Source organism: Anabas testudineus, chromosome 17 (assembly GCF_900324465.2).
Source record: "Anabas testudineus chromosome 17, fAnaTes1.2, whole genome shotgun sequence".
NCBI lineage: Eukaryota > Metazoa > Chordata > Actinopteri > Anabantiformes > Anabantidae > Anabas > Anabas testudineus.
In genome coordinates this window covers 13567180-13594148 of record NC_046626.1, presented here as the reverse complement: position 1 = coordinate 13594148, position 26969 = coordinate 13567180, and the positions used below count along the sequence as shown (strand labels likewise).

At 40.7% G+C, this 26969-nt stretch overlaps 2 protein-coding genes across 3 annotated transcripts in view; one reads left to right on the top strand and one right to left on the bottom strand.

Moving 5' to 3' along the window:
- Window positions 1-13475, bottom strand: part of sntg1 (syntrophin, gamma 1) — a 36987-nt gene extending 23512 nt beyond the window's left edge. The window contains exons 1-3 of one of the 2 annotated variants that reach the window (XM_026375119.1): window positions 13391-13475; window positions 1140-1489; window positions 469-518 (exon numbers count right to left, since the gene is read on the bottom strand). In XM_026375119.1, the coding sequence (XP_026230904.1) occupies window positions 469-495 (27 nt within the window). In that variant the 5' untranslated portion in view covers window positions 496-518; window positions 1140-1489; window positions 13391-13475. Of the gene's footprint in view, window positions 1-468; window positions 519-1139; window positions 1490-8363; window positions 8560-13390 lie in introns of those variants that run through there. The other variant, XM_026375120.1, reaches the window with a different exon arrangement.
- snai2 (snail family zinc finger 2) lies at window positions 13091-15352 on the top strand. Its single transcript, XM_026375121.2, has 3 exons — window positions 13091-13337; window positions 13463-13984; window positions 14394-15352. The coding sequence occupies exons 1-3, from the start codon at window positions 13259-13261 to the stop codon at window positions 14573-14575; spliced, it is 783 nt and encodes a 260-aa protein (XP_026230906.1). The 5' UTR covers window positions 13091-13258; the 3' UTR covers window positions 14576-15352.
- The last annotated feature ends 11617 nt before the right edge of the window (window positions 15353-26969 follow it).

Here is a 26969-nt window from a genome sequence, read left to right as displayed (position 1 = left end):
AAACTAAACGGCTGATGCTCAGGACATCAGGTGAATTTTAAACATAGTAGATATGTACTACTGGATATTACACAGCTGGATAACAAGAAGCTTTCTTTTAATGAAGTATTGTTTTGCAGTTTGAGAAACAGCCACAGAGCATAATCAGCTGCAGCTCAATCACTGCATCTTCTCATGTTACTGAGGATGTCACAAAAGCTATTTCAATCAGTCGTTTGCACCAAGCAGTCTGTTTTACTGTGTGTGTTCTCTTGTTGATTCATGTGTAAAAGTGGACATATTAAAAGAGTAGGCCCACTGGGGCTGCATATTTATGGACCACATATTTATGTGCTGTGCCGCTGTTCTAGCCACTTTCAGTTGTAGTGAAATGCTTAATGCCATTTCAGGTGGCGCAAAAATGTCAAGGCAGTTTGTATAATACCAGTCAATTCTGTCAAAATGTTGCATTGATTGAATCCTACCAACCTCTTCATTTGAAGTCTTGAAATCCATGTGCTACTATGCAATGGGGGATACTGCAATGGAGAAAAACACGATTGAGTTAGACTATGGATGTAAATGCTTAAACATATGACCGACTTGCTGCAGCAAAACCACACAGGCACTTTAAACCAGCTTTGCTAGCAGGTTGCCTATTTTCATTATAGTCCTGACTTTCTCATATAGACAAAGGACAGGAATAGGTACAAGATCAGCTGTGCAACGAAAAAAAAAAAATCCACTGAGCAATCTTGGTAGAAAACCAGAGACCATTAAGCGGTGATGAATAATTTAGTAACAAAGGTGAGAACCAAGGTATCCTAATAAATGTTTCAATATCTAATCCTGTGCACTTAGAAATAAACTGTTACCATACCTTGCCAGAGAGAACAGAAAACACGAGGAGAAAATACCAATGACAGTAACAATAAATACCACATCAGCTACTTTTTTAAATCATCTGTTTTGCTCTTTACAGACAGATCCATAAGTTATCCCTGGAAATGTTGTGTCACAGTCATTTACATAAACCTGTTTTAAACCACTCGCTTTTAATCAGATGTGACTGCCACTTGACTCCACGAAACAAGCACAGAACAAAAATGGCTCACACTTGAATTACAGAGCGTTGCTGCAAAGGCAGTCGGAGACCTCACCTCAGTAGAAAGGCCCCCAGCTCTTTGTATGGTGATATCTAGCCATCAAGCAGTGAGTTGATCCCTGATCTGAGCCGTAGCAGAGGACCTCCCCGAATCATGGCTGTCAGATGGTGGTGGTGGGAGAGAGCGCAATGCTGTCACCTCTCCTGGCTGGCTGTAGGTGTTGGAGGATTATCCCAGTGGAACTGGTGCTGAAGAGCAGAGTGAAGCTCTTGTGTAGTGTGGTTTCACTCCTGGCGGTCCCTGATCGGTGGCCGTGCTGCAGTAATAGGAGGAGGATGTGCCTAAGGAATCATCCTGATACCAAACCCACTTGCAGGTGAGGCGCTGCAGTGAAACGATAAGAGCTAAAAACCAACAGAAAACAGAATTGGTCTAGTCAAATAAAGCTCAAAAACACAACTGAATGTTGTTGATTAAATTATTCTGACTGCAGCTGAAAAGATGTAATCTACAGTTGCCAGAAAACACAGACAAGTGTGATGTCAATATAACTGCTGCATGTACAGTATGTGGGATGTTGAATCAGAAGCAATTCACGGCTTTATTTCCCAAATAAGCACACGGTACAAAAGGAAGACTTAAAAATGAGAATCCCATCTCTGTGATGGAGTATCCTCTCAAACACCTCACTTCTAAAAACCTGTAGATTCATGTGCACCAATGCCAAAATGCAATTAACTCATATTATTCCATTTTCTTGGATTTCTGTATGCCAAGCACAAATGACTCTTTCAACGTGTTTATTAAGTTCCAACAGCACACCCTTGAGAAATCCTCCTCGTTAGTATGCATTGTTGGCTCGACGCCACTTTTTTGTTGTTGCGCTGCAGTGTTGTTGCTGTGATCATCGCTCCGCGGGATTAAACAACAACTTATAGTACAGGCGTGTCAAATGTACATGCCACACATGAAATCAATGACTCGACACGAAACCTGCACACCTCTGTAAAACTCTGGGGAAGAAAGAAATGAACAAGAGCGAGTGAGTATTTAAAAAATGTAAAAGATTAAACTCAGAAGCTTTGACCTTCAGATAACAACAAATGCAATGAATCAGTGCAATCACATGTGTATTATCATATAATCACGAACTTTGCTTAGGTAGAAGAAAAATATCATCCATTTCAAAATGAGTACATGACCCGGGGCAACTCTATAACGATGAGTCTTTGGCTCTTTGAATTCAATTTTCTATTTTGCTTGCTTGTCATTGTCTGTGTAGTAGTTTGCGTATTTTGCTATGTTTAGGTCACTTCAGCTCCCGAATCATTATCTTTGGCTAAATATAGTTTTTTTTTTATTATTTAAATACATTTTATTTATTTGTTAGGGCTGTGTTGTTGGATGTCTGCTGTGCACTGTAAAGTAAAAACAAGTGAACTCTAGGCAGCTCATTAATAGAGATTAAATATGTTGATATATTTTACAGTTGGTCGTCTTTTAGGGTTTTAGATTAAACTAATGTAGTCTGATATAAAAGCTCTGCAATGACTTTCACCTTGTTGAAGGGCAGATTTTGTAGAAACTCTTGATTCAGCTTCAGTTAGGCTGCTATAGTTTGTGCTGCTGTTTGATTGCGTTGCATTATGTTGAGAACTGTTTTCAATACTGTGGTTGAACACAAACTCTATATCTAATGGTATCTAATAAACAAACAAACAAGCAATGAGCATGTATTTAATAGTTCAATGTACTGATGAATACATCACATTACAGCACTCAAAATAAGCTATAAAAATGTGTAAGTAGGATTAATATGTTTTTAAGTATAAGAGGAGCAATTCTATAAAGTTTGACCTTAATTTTCAGTACAGATAGATACTGTAGATACTGAATGTGATTTTTTTCTCACTGATTTGTTAACCAGGTTTTATTGACTGAAGAAATCCAAATACAGGATTGCAGTTTTTTTGTCTTCACTGTGCCAGAGATGTAAGAGAAATCAGGACATCATTTGCGGACCTGCTTTAAAAATGAATGTGTTCACGTGGTCAGCTGAAAAATGTGTCTGCAGCTCTGCGATGAGCACTTTGTCTTAGCAGTTGCCCTCCTCAACATCCTGTCAGACACAAGCACTTCCCTTTATTTCTGTGAGGATCCAAGGATTAAATAAGCAGCAACCTTTTGTGCCTTTTAAAGTTGAGTCAGCGTAACTCCTTTTACAACCACACCATCAGATATTTTCAGTCCTACCAATTTGCCAAGCAGTGTTTTTAGAGAAATGCTCTAGTCTTTGACACAATGGCAGGAAACAGAGGGAGTGGAGCAGCATGAGATTGCCTGGATGATGTGGAGATTGTAACGTGACATCTCCATCTCTTAGACCTGAGGACAGCTGTGGTCCGTACACCATGATGAATGGCCGTTTGTGCGCGCAGGTGGAGCAGCTGTCTGCAGAGTGCTCCAGCAAATGTATTTTTACTGCTCCAAAATTGAGATGGCTTTCACTCACTGCATGTTCACTTGTGCTGCAACCTGGAACACATGGTGCCTGGCAGTGCAGCTTTTTAATTGGCCAAGAGATGATACAAGATCTTATATTACCTGTATGTTAATGCATCCCATCTCAGCATCAAACTGGAATTCACAGGATCTGCCCAAGTCATGTAATGTCATGTATCCTGTATCTGTTAAACATGACGTGTATTTCTATATACTACTTCAATTGATGGTTAGACAGGTGCATGGGGCTTTTTTGCATTTGTGCTTCAGTGACTTTAACTCAGCTGCAGATTACATTCTCAATTAATCAAGAGCCCCTGGTGACCTTCAAATTTCAATATGTTGTTTTGTCAGAGTCCCAAACTTTAACATCTTCAATTGACAGTAACGTAGATTCAATTAGTTCTAATAGTTGTTTCAGCTCTACACAGCTTTAATGTAAATACTGGGAAAACTAATTTTATGGTTAAACTTGTGCGTTTTTCCTTTTCACCTCACAATTTGTGACACATTTATAAAGTGAACCCTCTGCTTTTTCGCTCCAGCAGTGAACAAGCTTGTGTCAAGAGGCAGCTGTTTGAACTGTTCTGTATTTACAGAGCGCATCTCGTATTCAACAGGGTCTGTTTCGTGTGCCACTAGAGGTGCTACTTCTCTGCCTTTGCTTTCAGATTACGCTCAAGATTCCAGCAAGATAGAAGGAGTATCTCATCAGGTTTTCAATTCTTTCTGAGTATTTGTCAAAAAATAAGCCTTTCATTACCTCGTAAGTCAATACCTGGGGCCCCAGGAACAGCCAGAAGTGCTCTCCATGCCAGATGCTCATGAATGATAGGCAGAGGAGTAAATTAGTGATGGACACATTTATAGACTGAGCTGCTGACCTTCCTGACTATGATGTATGTTTTCTGGCAACAGGGAGCCACCAGATATCAGGTGGGTGCCAACTTAAATCAGCAAGAATCATTTCACAAACTGGTTCCCTGTTATATCACCATCAACTATAGCCGACAGTGTTGCAGTACTGATAGATCCTGCAGCATGTTTGCCATTGACAGATTTCGCAGACGGACAGTAATTTTATTTTTGTTTAACATGATATTAAGGTGCATTGCCTGTGAATACATTTGACTTTAGTCTCAGAGTCTTCATTAGCTTTAAGAATTAGCCTTTAAATCACATTGAATTATGTAATTGATGCTTCTATTATATTATATATATATGAATACATCCCAAATATATACACATACAGTAGTTATTGTTGTATTCTGACCAGTGAGCCCTGAACAGCCTTGCAGGGGAAGACTTAGAGGCATGGAAATTGCACCATGCTGTGTGTAGAGTACATGAAAGGATTAAAAAGCTCAGCATATTGCTGAAGGCTAGGTTACATTGAAATGAAGCAACACAGTCAAGGGACACATCTGCTCACTTACTAAATATAAAGTAAGGAAATACAGAGCTATCGCTCTAAAGCGCTGGCTAATTATTTAGGAATCTAAACTGTGTGAAATGAAACTAATCTTAAGGATGTAATTTCAGTTCTCTAGATCATAAACTTTATAAAGTAGTATTTTATTGTCAATAAAAGTGTCAGTGAAAATCTTATGAAGATTTGAAGTTCAGTTTATTTCCTCAGAGATTTTCACAATTACGCTACGGTTATTTTTGAGCTGCAAATTGTAACCTATTCACTTACAGTAGTAACTTTCCTTTAAACTAAATGACTTGACTGTGCAAAAGGCTGGGAAAATAAGACTACTGTGTCATTTTCACTTTGCATTTCTTTTTGGAGAGTCCAAAATGCAAATATATTCAATTTAATACCATATAAGGCAGAGAGAAGCATAAAATCTGCACATCTGTGAAGCTGGAACCAAAGACTGGCATTCATGCTTCAATTAAATAAGGATCCAGATTCTCGTTGTGTGTTCAATTTCACAATGTTTAAAGAAAACTGTGACTATGGTGGCCCTACTGTTTGTTCTGCTATCATAAGCAAAAAAATGGCAGAGCTGGTTAATTGCTTCTTGTTGCTATTTTACAACTCACAGACTGGATGAATTGCAAATGCTCCCAGGAAACACAGTAATGCGATTTACAGGGTACAAGACGATGCCTTCCATCAAGGTTGAGCCGCTACTGTATATCGTGCTGTCAAAGCAGCGGGGCTCAACAAATAAGCAGACTCTCCACATTCATCAAACGTGACCTAAAATTGTCCGGCCCCGGGCTACTTACACATTGTAAAGCAAACAGGAAGCACGGCTTGGACGGCGCTGGAGGTACAGATGTTATCTGTGAGGGTTTTGTTACTTCTATGCCAAACAGTGTGCTGCTATCATAAATCATTATGTATAATCTGACCCCTTATTGCTTTTCTACAGCAGTTATCACCGATGTGGAAGCTTCAGTGTGTTGGTCTGTGTTGCAGTCCTGAACCTCTAAATCAGATGGGCTGGTATATGAGGCGCATATAAATGAGAGTTGTGTCTTCTGTCTTCCTCCACGAGAGTTTTTTTTTTTTGCATTCGCTTCATTAGCCATCAGTCTCCACTACACCAGACTAATGGTTTTCTTGTTGCATGACAGTGACTTCGTGGCCCAGACCACTAATATATTTTCCGTGCGCTCTCTCTCGCTGCCTCTGAAATATCTACAGTTTCTTTTATTTGGGCTGGTCATACATCATACTGTATGCAATAACAGCACACGGCTTCTCCCCTGTGCATTCAACATCTGGAGCGCTTTGTATGGATGGTCGACCAAACAGTTAGAGCAAAAGCTGCACGGAAACATCAGGTGTGATCTGTTTTTCCCTCTCTGCTGCTGCTGGGCTTTGAGGCTAGACTGTAATGAAGATGTCCAGCCATACAATGACATGCTTTAGGCTCTCCCAGCTGCCCTTTAGACAGAATGATCACTGGAGGAAAATGTTCCAGGATTGCTCTATTCTGTGATAACAAACGGTTTTCTTTGAATGCACAAAAGCGACCAAGATATATTTAATTTCCCTTCTCTATGATGTTTCACCACCACCACTGTCAAGCTTTTGGTGCACTGTTTTCAACACAGCGCTCCTTATTACGGTCAAAATAGGTCACCGAATGAAGCCACTTGGTGAAAACAAAAACAAAATTGTGCTTTACTCCTGGAACTGAAAGTGTAACTGTTGAATATTCAGAACAACTCAATTACAAACCGAGCTACCGCTTGGTGTTTGGGGACTGCAACAGCACTGTGAATGTGCCAACGTACATGATTGATGTCAATATCCTGGCGATGCCTTAGGACAGCTTATCCCATGTACATTTCAAGCCGTTTAACTATTTGGGATTTTGAAATGACCCAGTGGGATTCGGCTGTGTGGAAAAAACGTTTTGTTGTGCAGTGTCGACGCTGTTTTTTTGATCATGACTGATGCCAGTATGCCAGATCCTGACAGTGCTGAGTAAAACTTTGTGGCAAGTCTCCTTTTTCCAATTATCAGCAGATCCAGACTGTGACACAGTATGAAGGATTCAGACAAGTTGTTTCTGGCCCTCGCTCCCCACCTGACATATTGACCAGACATGACAGACATCATTTGACTCAGGCCTGATTTTCTGCCAGTGTACCTCCGTCACTTGACTAAACTGCTCTTTGATTTAGGACATAAGCAGAAAGAGGAGGGAGGAGATGTGTGTGCTAGGGCATAAAATTGTCAATGACATGTCAACGTCTCTCCCTCTATAGGATGTGAGACCTCGAGTACATCAAAAAGATTGCTCCTGACCTACAGTGTGACCACCAAATGGGTCCGCTCAGCTCAGCTCAGCTCAGCTCAATATGCTCGTGTGAGCAAAGTACCTCTTATGCTGAGGATTCAAACCTGAAACCACTGATGTGGGGTCTAATTTCTACATCTCAGTGGCTTTCTCAGATACAAACTGCACTCAATGCCTGTCACCCTAGCAGCCCATAATGAAACACAACAAGCTCGTCCTATAAGCGCCCTGACACGCCACTTTATAGTTAGAGAAGCAACATAAATCTTGTGGAAATAGTGGAGGTTTCAGTTGCTTTTTTTTTTTTTTTTTTTTTTGCGAGGCTAATAAAACACTGGACCAGCAGCAGCAGCAGCAGCAGGATGTGGTGAAACACTCTTCAGGTTTACCTCACATGTACGCTGATGCCTTTTCTAACAAGAAACTGTGGAGGACTGATGAGATGCTGTGAACAGTTCACTGACATCTGAGCTGTGTAATGGCCTGTTTGAAAAAAAAAAAAAAAAAAAAGTATATATGCTGTGGATTATTGGCATCCAGTGCACAGGGAGAGTACTTGAACGCAGCTGAATGGCACTGTGGATTTAAACGGGGTCTGCTGCCACTGCACAGGCTGGATGAACTGCGGGTGCTGCTTGTGTACCTGCACTGAGCCAAACGTTAAGGTTTCTGCAAAAGCCCCAACATATATTTCTGCAAATCATACCGAAGCGATGTCTTCACCACGAGGCCCCATCCTAAGTGAACTGCTGAACTCCAACTGCAGCCACACAAATGTGACTATTAGAGGACGTGACGCTTTATAATCCGTCGGATCATATAAGTGACTGGTGCATACATCTCCGTGTGCAGCATTGAGGAAAATGACAATCCCAAAAAAGTAGATTGGAAATGAATTAACGTGTCGTTTCATGGAGGTTTTGGCATGATAATTAACTACCTACGTCCGTCATGCACTGTATTATGGGGCACTGTAAATGGAAAAGCGAAACAAGGTCTGTGGGCTTACCTGATTTTCTAGTAACAGGTGGTGATGCCTTATTAGTCGGATCCCTTTGGACTCCAATCCCTCATGTGACGGCTTTTTTTTTCTTATTTCAGTTTATGCAACGGGCGGCTAAAACATCTCTGCGAAAATCACAATGCATCCCCTGTGGCAGCATCGCCCACACGGCATCCTGGTCCACTACAGTGTAGCAATGTGCACAAAATAAAAAATAAAAAAAACAAAACGACAGGGAAACAGTCCGCGCTCGCACAGAAAACGCGATTTGTCCATATTTCCTGGGCAGCGGCGGTTTCAGGGATTCCTCACCGTCGACATCTCTGGCAGAGCGTCCAGTTTCACAGCTCCGCGTCTGTCTCCCTCTCTCCTCTCTCTCTCTCTCTCTCTCTCTCTCTCTCTCTCTCTCTCTCTCTCTGGCATCGTGCTGCCAAAATGAAGCTGGAAATCACATGCGGCTGGTTTAACGCGCGCGTCAATCGACTTCGTTTACCCAGGGGCGCCCGCACAACTCTGGATCCATGAATTTTACATGATCCTACTTGTTACTGGGTTTTGATTTTTTTTTTTTTATTTTAGAGATGTCTGATTTTCTGTAAGCACATCACACCCCAGCTAAAGACACACTAACATCTAACAAAAGCGTCTTTCTGACGGGTACATGTACGTGCACTGCGGTCCTCTGTGTGCGTGTGTGCATCTTGGAGATGCACATCTGGGTTTGCCCGCTCACCAATTAAAAAAGACAAAAAGAATTTGCCATTTTGAGTAAGTTCATTATGCATTACAGTGCAGCCTGTGTGCAACTTTCTGGACTCCATAACATTTAAAAGAAAACACGCATGGGTGGATTTTCTCACTCACTCCTGCACATTTGCAGAGTCCTGACTCAGTTCTGTATTGTCAATGAACACAGACACACACAGTTGCACTTTGCACACGCACTGCACATATGCGGCCAGTCACTCCGTAGTATTTGGACTCCTTCCCCGAGGCCCTTGCGTGAGCAGCTGCGCTGGCTGACCAGGTGCACCTCATTGTACATGCTGTCATCGTGCCAGCTGAAAGATCCCGCTGTTTCCCCACATGATGCAAGTTGACTCCACTGACGTTTTTGTGCTGCCTGCCAACCTCAGCAGCACGTCACGGGCACCGCTTATTCATAAACCGAGGAGCACATGGACAACCCGAGATAAGTCTTTTATTTTGAAAGGTTCGTTAATTGCAGGTCAAAACCTGCAATGGTGGGTCTTTGTCGGTCCTGCAGCCCACAGCTGTTATCGGGGTCATCTTTGCCAAGGAGGATGGTGTGATTTGGAGGTAATAAATGGATGTGCTTTGTGACTTCACGCTTAACTATACAACAGAGGCATCTACACAGTAAGTGTCTTGCCACCATGAGACTTTCCATCCTGTCCTTAATGGCCGAGCTGTGATCCATTAGCAAACCAGAGCCAATTCACACCCAGATTACAGCTCATTTCAGGTCTCACCAGAGGCTTTGTAAGAGCACTCCGCTGACCTTATTGCACCTTTAACAATCTCGCCTCCCCCTGCCTGGCTCATACTGATATGCAGGATCAGAACTGACCCTGAGCAAGTAGATTGAGTATGAGCCACGATGTGATTCGCATTAAATACAGTTTCTTTGTCAATATCATTGCAATATCCAGTGTTTCTGCTATCAGCTACATTCATTAAGGCTGCTAACTCAGTCTTCATGCTTTGGCAATCGCAGATCTCCTATTATCTCACATGAAAGTGTTTCTAATGAGCTTCACACATTGAGGTATGCAGACTATAAATCTGGGGGAAAGAGAGAACTGGTATTGGTACTCAATATCAGCATCGGCAGGTCCTTCAGACTCCAACTGAAAACATGTTTCTTCATGGAGCTTCTTACTGCGCCAACAGAAAATAAAAGAATATGCTGAGGTTAAAAGCATTTGGGCTTCTTCACAGGAGAGGTTCATGTGTTTGTGTTTCTGACTGTGATTTACTGAAACCACACCGCAACCAGACAGTGCAGTTGTTGTGTTGTGTTGTGTTGAAGACAGTTCCCTGTCATTATCTGTTTTCCCATAACACAATCAGATGCAAACCTTATGTCTGACCCCAACCAGTAATCCCTGTTGTGTCTAACTATAACCTAACCATAGTCCAAACCCCAAATGTAGGCTATTGTTGAACAAGAAAGGAGCCACTACACTTGGTGGTTAAACATGGATTCGTTTTAGTTTGACACACAAAATCACCCATGTCAACTTGAACTGACAGCTCTGTGCAGCAGGTAAATTAAATACAGAGCAGCATCTTAAACACTAACACATGCTCTAGGTCTCTTTTACTCTCAGCACTTGTAGCGGCTGCATCCAAATAGAACAAGCGACTGTAGTGTCTCTGACAACACTTTGCTGTGAAAAGATAAATTACATTTTACTAAAGCATCTCTACCACCTGCTACTGTTTGATGATCAGGTGATAGAGATTTAGGAAAACACCTGCTGCATCTAATGGCACCTGTACGCCACGCTCCTCCACCTGTACTATAGTCTTGTTGTACTCTATGGAACAAGTGGCACATTGGCTGGATTGAAGTGAGCATTTGTAAAAAGGCGACGCCACATGTTGCGGGCATCAGTCGGGGTTTGGGAATATTTTAAACACAGTCATTTGTTCTTGTTGCCAGGACACTGTCAATCAAATCTGATCAAACCGTAGCCACACAATCCTGTTAAAGCACATTAGCTGAGATTACATTTGACTCCATGCAATTTAATGCACACTAAATTTGACCTGTATGTACTATATACTTTTTATTCACAATACAGTATGTACACAAAGACATTCACATCCATAAAAAAGACACTCTTCCACCCACACATATTTGGATTAACTGTAAACAAAAGCCTGTGTAGGAGAAGCAGGACACTAGAAGCTCATACAAAGACTAAAACAAACTAAAGAAAAGATAAACCGAAATACAATAAACACAAATAATGGATGGAAAGGCAATTAAAAAACAAAGAACAAGTTAGTGAACAAAGAAAAAATGTAAATGCATAAGACAGCACCGACGTGTGGCTTTGAGCTGACGTGTGTAATAAACAGATGATGCTTGACCAGATAATCCAAAGTATGTCGGTGTTTAGAGTGAGCACCATGTCGCAGGTGTTTCATTCTCCTACTGTGACACCGCCCAGGACCAAGGACACACAGTTCCCTCTCTGTTAATTAATTTTTTTTTTTTGAGCGCACAAACTAGTGCCTCTGCTTTTCAGAATTACTGATATGATTTGAGTCGGCACCCCGTGCTTTCACTCCCCCTTCATTACTGTCAGTAGATCAGAATCCACATGCTCCGACTGTGGAGAGCAGAAGTGAAGCATGAAAACTGTCACCTCACCGTGCATGCTCTGCTTTTCTTGGCTACAGTTTGGTTGGTGGCGTATATTGACGTCCAAGTATTATCTTTTATGGTACACAGCATTTTCTGCAGGACAACCACCGAGCCACCATCCCTCGCCTATATCCTGCTTGCCATACAGAGCGCTAAATGTAACAGCAGCGGGGAGTTATTATGCATAGATAACCTTCCCTTCCCTTTATAATCCAAGCAGGCACAAAGGGAAACTATTCATGATCTGCAATTATGTTTTCTAGATAAGATAAGCAGTTCACAATTAACTTAAGGCCTGCCCCAGACATAAGGAGCTTTTCATATCTGCTGACCTAGCCAATCAAACTGCTCCAGGAGCTACTTTTCAATATCACCATAGCTAAGCCTTTGCCTTTGTCTTTTTCTCTTTTTTTTTCCTGCTTTGTTGCTTTTCTCTGTCAGAAGAATGGAGTTGAACACAAGGGGGCGTAGACTGCAAAGTTTGCTTCCTCCTTGTCCAGTTCACCAGTAGCAGCAGGGATAAATCTGATTATGGTATCATGTCTGACCTTGAGAGGAACTACACTTGAATTTACATTCCAAAGAGGAATGCCTTATTGCATTATTGGCAAAGAAATGTGTGGCTTTCTCCACACGCATCTGCATTAGGAAGGGCCGTCCTTTGGCAGAGCCATAGAATGACAATGTGGACAATGTGGACAGCAGCATGCAGTTTGCTCCAGCTGCAGCTTGATCATTGTGCCACATGTGATAAATAAAGAGCACAAATGTTCCTTCTTCCCTTTTATTCAGACATTATCATCACCATTCGGAGAGCTGGTAGCTGGTATTCTCCAATTCAAATATGCCACCCATCCAGGATAATCAAGTCCCCAGAGGTTTATAACACAACAATAATCAGAAACACCATGCACGCTGTGTGCAGTGATTGCATTAGCGATGGCATTTTAAATATCCTGCCCTGTAGCTCTTTTCCTGACCCCTTTCTTCTCCCCTGCACTCTTTCACGATCTTTTTTTTTTTTTTTTTTTTTTGCACTTGCAGAAATGTTTCATTTGGATATTTACTCCAGTTAGTGCCACTTGGAGTAACAAGAAGTACTAAAAGTATGATGCCATATGCACTTGCAGCTCTGAAACACACAAGTCTCCCACAAAACACCTGTCTAACCGGAGTGAACGAGCTTTAACCCAGCCCCTAGGGGGGGATACACACTTCTATAGGCTTTAAGCTCCGTGGTTAAAGCGAGATTTAATTGGTTTGAGCTCGCAGTATATGTAAATGGCAGTGCATGACTCCTCCCATGCACCTGATAGGGAGTATTTACAGCTCTTTACAGCTACTCTGTGCACTGTTTCCAAAGAGCGCAGCTCCGCACCATGACACTCCACTGGACTTAAGCATTAAGGATTTCCGTCTTCACCGACTAAACTGGAGCTTGCTGCTATATTGAGAGGAGAAAAAAAAAAGTTTGCCTAAGTTGTCCACTTGTTTTTCCAAGATGCCACGCTCCTTTCTTGTCAAGAAACACATCAACTCCGCAAAGAAGCCAAATTACAGTGAGCTGGAGAGCCCAACAGGTAAAGTTTTTCAAAGTAAAAGACCCTTTTGTTTTACTTTTAAACTTACTGACCTGCTTTTAAATCTGTGCTCTTCAGTCAAGCGATGACAGCCGCTGATTTCACTGTGCCCTCTTTATTTCTAGTGTTCCTCTCGCCGCACATCTACAAGGGCCTCCCTCTGCCTCTCATCCCCCCGCCGGAGATCCTGAGCCCGGCAGCGTACAGCCCCATCACAGTGTGGACTACCAGCAACTTGCCGCTGTCTCCGCTCCCCAGTGACCTCTCCCCCATCTCTGGATACCCATCATCGCTCTCCGACACCTCCTCTAAAGACCACAGCGGCTCTGAAAGTCCGAGGAGCGATGAAGACGAGCAGATGCTGCCCAAGCTGACAGACCCTCACGGAGTAGAGGCAGAGAAATTCCAATGTGCTTTGTGCAGCAAGTCCTACTCCACGTACTCTGGACTTCTGAAGCACAAACAGCTGCACTGCGACGCCCAAACGAGGAAATCCTTCAGTTGTAAATACTGCGAGAAGGAGTACGTTAGCCTGGGAGCTCTCAAAATGCACATCAGGACTCACACCTTGCCTTGTGTTTGCAAAATATGCGGAAAAGCTTTCTCCAGACCGTGGCTGCTCCAAGGACACATCAGGACGCACACTGGTGAGTGAATGGGATAATAAGAGAGGGGCCTCCTGTGCGAGCAGTCACACAATTCAACCACCAGATAATTGGCTCCACAGTCACATTGTTATTCTGCCACAAGGCTTAAAACAAAAACAGCTTTGTTGTGAAGCCCGAACAAATTATTGTTGTGAATATAAGATATGCTGAACTCTCTGAATTGTTATTCCTGCTTTTAGATTTACTTTATGCTGTGCTGAAAACTAAAATATAGCTTTTGTGACAGATGTCATGCTACTGTCACTCATCAGCAGCAGAACACACTCAGCAGAGTGATTTTCTTTGAAAGAGTGTGTAGCAAGCAGCTAAAAATAATAGGCCAGGGAGCCTCTGTGTGGTATATCTGTGTACAATCACTGACAATGTCTTGTCTTCTCCCCATTGACAGGAGAGAAGCCGTTCTCCTGCCCTCACTGCAACAGGGCTTTCGCAGACAGGTCCAATCTCAGGGCTCACCTACAGACCCATTCGGATGTGAAAAAATACCAATGCAAGAACTGCTCCAAAACTTTCTCCAGGATGTCTCTTCTGCACAAGCATGAGGAATCTGGTTGTTGTGTAGCACACTGAACTGGAATAACTGTTCCACCACCAGACAACAAATAACAAGCAAAAAAAAAAAAAAAAAAAAACCCTCTCTGGTGCTTCTCCTTTATTTTTCCAAGCCAAGAAGAACTGTCAGGGAATCACATCGATGGGGGGGGGGGTGTTCCCACATATGCAGACTTTTTTTTTCTACAACAGGTCGATTTCATTTCCGAGCGAGAAAACGACTCTGTGCTCACATACTTCTCGTCTCAAGCAGTGTTTCTGTGATTGCAATCAGTGTCGAGCTTTGTCCAAACCATGTACTCACCTACCTGTGCTATTCATGCACTTTTCTGCATGTCTAGAATGTTTTATATGCCTTCACAATGTTATCTTCAGTGTTTGTACCAATGTCTCTCCATGCCTCCACTTTTCATTTACACAAACCACACAAGTGATACCAAAAGGTGCATTATGAATGACAGTATGAATATGAATGCTGACCCATTGTTACTTAGGGAACAAGTGCAAACTTAGTTTTTAGGGCGAAATTATAACTTTTGCACAGTCATTAGAAAGAGTTTGCCAGCACTCAAATAGCAATAGAGTTTTTTTTTCTCAAGTGCCTCAGTTTTACTTTGCAATAATATGTATTTTTCAACAACAGATCCCTTTTTATATGTTTATATATTGAATGTAAGTGTGACTGAGATGATTGTATATTAGCAGTGAAAACTGTGATGCTGAATGATTTTGATATTTTCATACTTTCATGACACTTTAAAAACAAAATAAAGTTTCATGACTTTTTGTATAATTTCTGGCATCTTTCAAGTCACTTTTTCCTGCTGCGAAGCCTCCCTGTTGCTAGGGTGCGCGAGCATGACTCAGCAGGATTTGCTGATTGTAATACGCTTCAAAGTGAATAACTTGCACAAAAGTAAATGATATTTAATCCAGCTTGCACCATCTCATGTTAGGGGGATGTAAAAATAAGGAGAGAGGTGACTCAGCTCTGAATCAGGCCTCAACCTGTTCCCTGTGAACCTGTCCAGACATCAAACAATCTTGAAATTTAACACATACTAGCTATATTGATCTGCACTCACTTGTTAGACCCTTTGAGGGCCCATGAGTCTTTCTTTACCCAAGTGTGTTTAAAGTTGAAATGTGAAGGGGTCGTTTTTTTAGAGAAGGCGATCCTGAATTTGAAACTGGTGTCATCAAACTTGTTGCATCTAACTTGACAAAAACAGAATAATAGTGTTTTTCTATCTTCCTTTCTCAGTCGCAACAATCACTGCAGGGGCACAGGCCACTCAGAGATCGAGATTTTAGTATGTTTTCACACAAAGCTCAAATTTGCATTTGCTTTGACAACCTCCATGAATTCTGGGATTCATGCCATCAAGGATTAAATAGACTTCCTCAGGCTACATTTTGTTGTCTTTTACCACATTCTGCCTACTAGCAGCAGATAGAGATTACAGCACAAAAAAGCGTAATGCCTTAAGGGATACAGTCAAACTTGAACTCTTTCTAACAAACCCCAGAGTGTGTTCCCGCTTCCCCTTCTGCCCAAAAAGCTGCTGACCTGAAAGATGCGATCTGACAAACAGACACTTGTTTTTCTGGCTGCGAGGGCCTGAACTCCCCTGTAGGTAGATTTTCTTCGCTGTGAGTCATCGTCAAGCTATTCCAGGTGCTCACCGCCACTCTTTGGTTTGAGCCAGGTGGCTCCAGGGCTCTTCAACCTTGCTGAAAAGCAGGTGCAACCAGAGGGATAAAAGCCACAGCCACAGGTCCACTGATACTGTACAAATCTGAGCCATGACCTAAAGTGGAACCGCTACAAGCAGCAGGTCCTATTATTCAGATCATTTGCCTCATAAAAGGAAAGTACCATCAAGAGGGTGCTCTAAACTGAACCGAGGTTTGCCGGCACTATTTGGATCTTTCATTGCATAGGCAGCACTTTGTCATACTGCTGCTGAAAAAAAAAAAAAACACATGAATACATAGTGCCAATTAGCTTTATAATCTTGCAAGATTTCTCTTTTACAACAACAATTAACCGCATGACTGATTTCGCAGATAACAACAACGTGTTATCCAACATGAATATTTGATTTAGTCGTTGTGATGATAGTAGGAGGGGAAGGGGAGGAGAAGGAGCAGGAACTCATTTGTTTTACAGCATATGGCTATTAGAGGATGTGTGAAAGAATGTGAGATCAAATATTTGTTAGGTGCGGAGACTGTTAATAGTCACACTGTTTATCTGTAGATGCCAAATACAGGTAAAATACCCTGTGGGTGTTTGTGCAATTAGATAAAAAGGATGAAGCTCCTGTCGAGATGTTGTGAAGATAAAGGTGAAATTTGAGTTGTTCCATTCCAGGAGTCGACAAGAACACACATTTTAGGCCTCAGTTAAGTTGTTTATCATATTCAGTACAAATCAAATGGGATTTTGCTACTTTAGCTGTCTGTTTATTCCATTTAACTGTGAACCAATGTGACAATGAGAAGACATTTGATTTGCTCTTTCTCATAAGCCAAACTGAACATATCTGAGGCCTAATTAAAGTGCAAATAAGGACTGCAACTAATAATTTAATTATTGATCAAGTGCAGTGTGCTGTATATTCTCGATAAACAGGTTGTTTCAGAAATTTCAGAAAAATTCCAGGGTCGACCCCACAATCGTCTAAAATCCAATTAGGTAATATTTCAGAAAACATCCAGAGCTGAGAGAGGGGTGGCAGGCCGGGGCACAGGAAACAAAGGAGCACAAAAAAATCCTGACAGCAAATTACTTAAATGATTAATAATCAATCAGCTAATTGATTAATTGACTAGCCCTGCAGCTGAAGTGCATATAAAAAATGATTTTGCCATTCATTTTCTTTATTCTAGCTTTGGCAGCCCATCCATTAGATTTTTGATAATCATTAATGTCTGAATTCATACTCAAATACTCTTTATTTGATCACACACATCATTTCACATGTAAAATAAACGTCCTCACTCTTCACATTAAAGCGCCAAGGGCGACATTAAACTCCAGAGCAGCCTCAGAGAGCAGCGTGTTAGATGTAAAGCCGGGCATGACTCTCAGAAACCTGCTGACTTTATGGCGAATCAGGGAATATGATTCCTTTATGACCATCAAGTGGAACAAATAAAGCTAAGGGCGCCCTCTGAGGTCTGGTTGTCCTAGCCGAGAAGTGATCCCCAGCCCTGCCACATCAGGGCAGGGTTAGAGAGAGGAAGGAGATGATTGTGTATTCCCCTTTACTCTGACCGCCTGAAGGAATGCCTGTTTATTGAGCTCCCACATCTTGTTAAAGACTATTCGCTTTCATTTCTGTTGTCTCCTCAAGTGACTGGGCTAGAATGGCACTGTTTTTCAGCTGGAGGTGCATATTCTCCAGATAATACCGTGTGCCACTAACTGTGTGGCATTCTTTGCATCGATGCTCTTCCTTTTGATAAATTGGGTTCATGCAGATTGAGTGAGCATAATTTAATCACCAGGGAAGACGAGTTCTTTCAAAGTTTTTATGTATTTATCTCATTTAAATTAAAAGGTTAATGTAAAGGGGCCCAAATAGTTTTAGACTTCTATTAAGGAAAAAATAAGGAGCTGACCGCCTGTTTGATGTGTGCAGTACTGCAGTCATGTACTGAGGAATGATGGCTAACCCTCCATGTAGGTCAGAAACGATTTTCGTTCGGTGCGTCATTACAAGCACTGAAGTGAAGAGTTCAGCAGAGACAGACGAGGCTGTGTTGTCTTAATCAATAGCTCAGTGGTATCATTCTGTTGTCCTCTTGCTGAGCAGAGGTCAGCTGTCAGAGGACCCTATGATCATATTTACTTGATTGTATTTCCTCCTTAATGTTCAACCCACTAAACCCCATGACCAAAACTGTGAAAGATCATCGCTGTGCATAACACAGTCCTTTGTGACCACTGATGGCTGAAAGCTGTTTCTATAAAAAAAAGATTTTATTTTCTATCACTCAGAACCTTTTTTTATTTTAGACCCTCCATTTATGAGCAATATGAAAACAATCAATACATGGTTTGCCACAGAGAGCATACTATGTTGTAGAGGCGAGGCGGTGTTTGTAGTCTTAAGGTGAACAATAGCTGACACGTTCTTTACGCAGGTAGAGCACTTATTTATAGATTTACCACACTGTAAAGCCTTTTTATTTGTTATGTTGAAGAAACTGTCAAGGAACTCGGACTCCTGCAGGAATGCAATGTTGCATCACACCAACGACCACAGTGGAAAAGTCCTGGAGTTTGTTGTGTTATCCTTGACAATTTGCAGATATGTGGGGCATGGCTCCATGGCAAATAAAGTAAACTAAAATAAATAACTCTCAGTTGTTTGCTCAGAGGGGATCACATCATTTGACGGATCATGCATTTCTGTCATGACTCCTCTTTGTCAAATGATAAATACTTCATTGTGATAACGAGATTGGTACTTTCAGGGTATTATCTATAAAGATCTATAAAGTACAAGGTGTAAAATCTGACCCAGTGAGGTCATGATCACTAAGCTTTTTAATCAGTATGCCTAAATAAAAGCTTCTAAACATCTTCACACCTGGTTCTACTCAAATGACTTGTTTCTTTAACCCAGAAGCAGTGAAGTTGAGAAGAGGGGAATAAAATTTGTTTTGATCTGGAAAACTGCCCAACATGGAAATATTGTCATAAAATCAATATAATTAAATAATTAAAACCTTTTGATAATCCTAGTTTTTCAGTCTATATTATTATTGTTTGCTTTTGTTAAAATTTAATTCATACAGTTTTTTCTCCATAATTAATATGTCTGTTTTTGTAAATATCAAAAATAGAAGCCTTGATATTAAAATATGAATGGCATAACATACATAACAACATATTTTTATACATTTTAATAGTAGCCAAAAAGTCCAGTTTTAACTTATTTACTGCTAGGTAAAAACATCATGAATGGTTCACAATATACCTGAAATATGTCTTTATATATGAAAAAAGTAAGAATGTATATATGTGGGTTTTTTTATTTGGTATTTGCTTTATTTTGTCTTCATGCTTATTTAAACATTTATCTTTAGACAGTCATGGATGAATCTCACTGAACAAACTGTAGCATTAATGTATTATTGTAATGTAATTGTGACAGTATTGGTATAATGTATTATTAAATATGGTGTGATAAAGTTTTAACATTTAAATTACTTAGTTACTGATAGGTGTCAGTGTGTTATGTACAATTAATCAGGAGTTTATGCAATTTTTTTAAATAGTGAAGTTTGTGTGTGGTATGTGTGGACAGATGTTAAAGTATTTTCTACACCGTTCTGACTTAATTGTGACTAAAACAAGTTTACAGTGCCTTGATAGTTTGATAGTTTAATCCGACAGTTTAATCACTGTGAACTGAACATAACCTCAAAAAATGCATAAAATACTATTTAGCATTCACAAGGAAAGATGTATGTGTAGACATTGAAACGTATAAACATGTCATCAAGTAATTTTGATTTGATCTCCTTCAACTCTTCAGAGTTGAGTCAGTTACGTCTTCTTATATTCTTTTTCTTTGGATGTGATCAAATGATTTATCACATGATATCCCGGCAGTGACTTATGAATGGATGTCAGTTTCACAAAGTGGTGCAGCACAAGGCCGTCTGGTGTGAAGCTGCTGTCACACTAACTGTGGAGAACCTGCTTTTAATTTGAATAATGATGATGACATTCTCTGAAAAGCGGATGCAGCAAATTGCTCATTTTTAATCCTTTTAGACCTCAGAGCTGCTTTTGACACTGTTGATCATCCAATTTAAATTTGAATGCCATGAGCACTGGGTGGTATTACCTGCCCTGTGCTTGACTGATTCATCTCCTTCCTCTAAGACAGAAACTTTAATTTCACCAGTGGAAACTCATCTTTCTCTTCAGTGAACATCATGTCTGGAGTTCCTCAGGGCTCAATTATTGGGCCAACCTTTTTTTCATGCATGGTTTCCCCTGGGCTACATAATTTGTAAACACATTTTTTAATTTAAACATTTTTCTTTGATTTCTTCAGAAGGTGTATGTGTCAGACATTTTAGTCATACTAGCATTGTGTCTCTAGGGATTGCCATGCCAATTTGTCAGTCCACCGCTTTGGTCGAGACTGGAATACCTTCAAAATTATTGAACAAATTGCTGTGAAATTTGGTACCCATGTTTATGGTGCCCAGAGGATGAATCCTTATCACTTTCATTACCTATTGATATTTCTTCTAAAGATACAACTAAGTTTACATTTGTGGTTGTGAGTGAAATGTCCTGATAGCAATTTGAGGCTTTCAATCATGTCATGGACATGTCGATGTTCATATTTTTGTATATTTATCTTTTTTTTTTTTTTATCTTAGTATAAATATTAAGATTCATTGATGTTGATGTTGGAAATAGTAGCTGACAACAAGGTTCATTTAGCAACTAATCTGGAGATTTTGATTGTATTTTTCAGATAGAACTTAAAATTCAGTAGTCTCTAAACAAAGCACATATCCACAAATATGTGAAACAACTAGTACAGCTTATTTGACCTATCATAGAAAACCTATCATCATCCTATTGCACTTTTTAAAACTTCAGAAGTTTTAGTTGCATGTCATCCACTGTTTGGCATGAGAAACTTTTACCATTATTCTGTGCCACCTGGTTTACTTTGTCACTATAAATAGATGATATTGTAGGCATTTCATTTTGTAGTCACAACAAGAAGACAGTTTTGATTGTTATTTTCAGCTGCAACATTTTCAACAACATGAAATATTAATATTTTTCTCATTTAAAAAGACAACACAAAACTTACTGTTCCTCATACACAGGATGTTTTGACAGTCGTCAAAAGTTACAAGCAAATTGATCCCGTTGGAGCTTCACATATCCTGTCTGTGTTCAAAAGGGACGGTAGGTTGTCAGTAATTGGTTATCACAATGAATTTGAGGCGCAAACAGTTGCTCTATCTCTTACCAAATTAGTATCGGGTGCAGAGAAAGGAAAAAACTAAAGAACAATAGTGAGGTATAGGTAAAATTAGGTAAAGACACTGGAACCTCTAAATAAGACTTGGTAAATGGGTGCTTTGATTACAGCACACATAGTTGTTTGTCCCTCAGGTTCTTTAAAGTAACTCCATCCAGCTTGTGGTTACTAGCGACTGGGCAGACACAGCACATCGGCATGGTCCTCCACTTTTATAGATTTTGATTGCACAATTTTACAACGAACTCTGCTCTGAACAACAAATTAACGAAGGTTAGGTCTAAGCCAATTGCATATTTACCAGCTGTTTGTGTCTAATTGCAAATGTGGCTGCTTTGATTCACATTCAGATAAGGAGAAATTACAAAACAGAACGCAACGGACTTTAAAAGACAAATCATCACGGAAATGAGATTTACTGTACTTTGTAATTGTATAGCTGAGTCCCGAGTTATTTATTCAAATTAATATCCTCCCTGTGTTTACCTGCTGTGGGAAGTGTAGTCCAATGTTTTTATTTTTTCAATCTATTACAGACACTGAATATAGAAAATGTTTGGGCACTTTTCATTACATCCACTGATGAGGTGACTTGAGGTAAAAGCTATTATCCTTAATTGATTTCTCTCTATGAATCTATAGTAATCGCACAAGAGGAGACAGAGGTAGAGCAGCAGACGGGTCGGAGACGTGAACTGCGCCCAAAAAGAGGTTGCAAGTAAATATGAGAAAAATTTCTGCATGTTGATGGTGTGTTATTTTGATCACTAATTATCTCTGAGCGGCGGGGGTATGAGATGATCCCTGAGAGGCCAGCAGACCGAGCCAGTGACCTAATTATGATGAATCAGTGCTGGGGAAAACTGTCTGGCCACCAGCCGTTTCTAAGTGGTTTTACACTCCACAGCAACAGCACGAACAGCTTCAACAAAACATCAAAACACAACGAGATACCCTCAGCACACAGAGGCCGGGGTATACTGCTTAAACTGAAAATCAACTTGAATTTAAGGTTTAAAGGATTTAAAAATGCTGAAGGTGTGATATTTGTGTAGTTTCAAGGTAAAAGTATGATTTGCTCTTTTGTCAGGAGTTAGATGAGACTATGTCAATGCCACTCCGATGTCTGTAAATGTAAGACTGGTTCCTAGACTACAAACGTGATATAAGATAAATTAATGGACCTTACAGGTGCTGTCCTATGTTATGAGTTTGTCTAACTATTCCAGAAAGGCAGCAACAGCTCCAGCACCTTGGCTTAGCAAAGCTTTAACACGCTGTAAAAGTGACAGGTCTTGAGTTTTGTACTGGCTAAAGAAAAAAAAGGTTGTTTTATTAAGTATGTTTGGGTCTCTTGGCACAAGTTCACCAAAAAGATCAACACAAATCTTAGTAAAGCTTCAGCCAACCACCAATTAGCTTGTCGTTGTTCGGCACAGACTAAAAACTGGGGGAAACAGCTAAGGTCTTACTCTTTCCAAAGGTAACAATGTCAGTCTACAAGCACACACAACAAATTGTACAACCTCTATTCGTGGTTTATTGTGTTTAAAGGTGGTTACATTCTGAGCTGTGTCTTGGCCATTGGGATGTGTAGATCAAACAAACCAGATCCAACATGTTAATAGTGAACTGACAGATCCTGTGTTCCTTAAGACTTATTTTTTAAACTTTGCATAAAGTCAGGTTAGCTGTTCCCCGTTTCCTCTCTTTATGCTAAGTTAACCAGCTTCTGAACGTTGCCTTATACTGTATTTGTTTAGAAGCAGAATGATGATGTGAGCATTTTCTTCTATATCTCAGCAGCTCAATTTGTCAAACTAATCCTTTAAAGCAAAAATGAACCGGATCAAAATTGTGTGAACTTACAATAAGAATATACATATCCCAGGTACTGGCATCAAAGAGCAGCTGTTCAGGGAGACACACATTACTGCATGACCTCTCTTAACTTATGGGTAAATAGTGAAACTGAATACTCTTGGGGCTTGAGAAAAGCCCGCCCTGTAGTTTGGCATGACACTCGGCTTCAGAGTGGAATTAGACGGCATCCAGATCACATTTAAGACTTGAATGTGTTACTCAGATGAATTTTTTGGATGTCTTAGATGGATATATTGGCCTCAAACCATGACACAGTGTGAAATTAGTGTACAATATCCAGTGTGACATATTCTGCAAAGAGCCAGTGGCAGCTACTCTGCTGATAGTCAGTAGATTCTTTTTCTTTCAGTCTAGTGGTTATCTGATCATCTGTGGAGGGAAAAGGTGACTATGGAGAACAAACAAAAGGTGCTTGAATAAACTAGCTCCCGGCCACATTATTCAGACTCCGGGTATTGTACTCTGCTGACAAGCCTCAACAAGACACAAACCTGCAGACACGCTTCTCTGGGGATCGGTAAAACTCTTCTGCTCAACAAACATCTCAGCAGATATTAAAAAAAAAAGTTATGTAGATAATCTGCACTGCTGCATAATGCACACCCAAGACACAAATCATAACAGCTGCACTACATAAAATGTCACAACTAGAAAAATAGACAGCTAAGATGTTATGCAAAGTGATACAGCAGCGGTACCTGATGTTGAGTGATTTTCGTGGGACTACTGTAATTGTTTCTGCAGTTCTATGGTACATCCCAGAGGCTTTATAAGCCTATAAGGCGTATACTTATACTCATGTTCCTATTTTTTGTTTAATACATTAACATCTGTGTAAAAGCAAGCAAAGATGTGAAAAAACAGTGGCCGATCTACAATCTCCATTATCTGGGCCTTTGTCAAATGTCATGTTCTCTCTGACAAAAATAATAACTATTATAGATCATATGAATAAAATCTCTATTAGGAGCAACATTTCTTTCAGTTTTGTTCTCTAATATCTTTGCTTTAAATGGAAATATTACATTACCATGAAATTTGTTGGGGTTAAGAAAATAAATCCTAATTATTACCCTTGATCCGTACTCCATTAGGGCCGAAATATCTCTTTGTACACCAAAAATATCCACATTGAAAAGGAAAATTGATTCCATTTTTCCAGAGAATGAACCCATTAATGTTGGACGCGCTGTGAACCCTCAGGCTAAAGTGTCACACATACTGTAATATCTGATGGATTCTCTTAAGATTTCTTGTGATATTTATGGTTTCTAAAGGATCACCCCCTGTCTGTATCGACTCGCTGACCTTTCTTCCTGTCAGAATTTCCGTGTGTATATACCAACGAATCTTAAGGCCCATCAGCGTGGGATTTACCCAAAAGTTTCTGTTTCTTGTTGAGAGTCTCACTCAGTCTTTGTGCTTGATGTCCCCTGTCGTTGGTGTGATGAACCAAGAAGCTGGGGCTTTGAACGCCCCAAACCATTTATCTTTCATAGTTTTATTCAAAAGAACACAATGTGAAGTCTGTACTTTTTTTTAATGCCAGAGAAAGATCATTTTAAAGGCTTTTATAGGGGAACTTTTACTTAAACAAATTTTTACACACACATTTACTTTTGTGTAACTTCAAGTAACTGTGCTTCTAGGATACAACATGAAGAATCCACTATGGTGACACATTTTGATTTGATATGCATCAGGAAAGACCATCTGCACATATAACTAAAATGTCATCAGTCATTGTAATAACCTTGTTTCTGTTTGACTAGTTATTATTATTATTATTTTTTTTTTTATTTGGCCTGAGATTTATCTGTCATCACCGGAACAGAAGAGGAACAACAATGATTACAGCGACAACCAACAAAACTGTCCACACTGACATGAAAACTCCTCTGGGACTGCCAGCTTTTATTTATGTTGAACAGAACTTGCTCTTGTTGTTTTCCTGCTTTTCAAGAGGCGTCGTAACAAGCTCTCTAAGCACTCTAAGATTTCAAACATAACCCAGCAGGCAGCTGAATACTTGTATGGAGTGATATTTTGCAATTACAAGTCTTATAAACACTGCATCAATATTACAATGCGAGGATCCCTTCTGAGAAACAGATTGTTTGTCTTTCCAAGCTAGTAGTCACAGTCTTCCCTGCCATAAATATCTTCTGTCATTGCTGCATTCCTCTGCCTTTACTGCAGCCTTTGAGTATTTTCAGAGATTGCCTGGTCTGCACTGATGCTTTCATTCCAACGGACTGATCACAGGAGACCCGATCCAGCTGTGTGTCTTGAGCCACAGAGAGAACCACATCTGATAAGAGACCAGGAAGACACTGAGTGATGTGGGATAAGCCCTGACTTTAAAGGCAACAAGCAGCATTTGAATTGCATTAGGAGATAATGCTAATGACGTTCAGATTAACACTATTTTAGGAATCTTTAATAGAAACAACACTGAAAACCACTGGTTTGAGATCACCAATGATAGCATCAGTGTGAGACATGCCACTGAGCACGGGAGTGGTTATGAATCGAGGCAGACACGTCATCATCCCACAACAGTAGTGTTAGTTGCCACAGACAGCTGGAATGTTCCACTGGGATGACAGAAGGTGTGTCCCGTCACACAGCAACATCTTTCCACTTCTCTCAGTGCCACCCTTTCCCATCAGCATGCCTCCTGGTTGAACCCCCCTGAAGCTCTAATCCCCTCGGCCCAAGCCAACCAGTCAGTCGAGACAAATGGTGAGGATTTTCCCGCTAGTGAAGACGCAGCAGGTGCTGTGCTGTCAGAAGCCAATTCACACCTCCTCTACTCTCTCACACCGCTGCCACTGTCGGCCCCCCTTATGAGGCCAGGCCATCCTCTCCACAGGAGGGGATAGGGAGACTCTCCGGGGTCTGCTGTGTTATCAGCATGTTCCAGCTTTGAAGTGAGCTGGGCCAGAATCTGGACTGTGTTTACTTGAAGGCATCTCCCTTGTTTTGTGTGTCAGCCTGAGGTAATTACGGCTCAGCGAGTAGCCCTGACCGTGATGACACGGAGGGGTAGGCGTGGAGAAGTAGGCAGGGCCCAGAGTACATCAGCGTCTGGAGCTGCTCTTACTCACTAGGATGTGGTGTAGACAACAAGCTCCTGGGGGGATGGGGGGGGGTCTGCTTGCATGAGCATAATTTATTAAAAGAAGCAACAACCACGGCAAATATTGTCTTATAATTGTTTTGTTGTTATCATGAAAGTGCAGGCCTGTTGTGCTCCTTTTTATTCTGGGGTGTCACATCAAAGACTTGTTGAGTAAAGCAATACAATGTGGATGTCCACTTGTCGTTACATTATTCAAACAGGAACAGTTCAGCATATGCAGATTTATTTAATGTCAATTAATTATAAAACACTTTGCTAAGCATAAAGAATAGACACAGCTGGAAACTACTAGACTAGGAGAGATATGTACCATAGCTAGAGGTTAAATGGCAGTACTCTGGTGCCA

Coding starts and splice junctions, on each gene's coding strand:
- snai2 (XM_026375121.2), top strand. CDS start 13,259: ATGCCACGCTCCTTTCTTGTCAAGAAACACATCAACTCCGCAAAGAAG. Junction 13,338..13,462: donor TGAGCTGGAGAGCCCAACAG/GTAAAGTTTTTC, acceptor CTTTATTTCTAG/TGTTCCTCTCGCCGCACATC. Junction 13,985..14,393: donor ACACATCAGGACGCACACTG/GTGAGTGAATGG, acceptor CCCCATTGACAG/GAGAGAAGCCGTTCTCCTGC.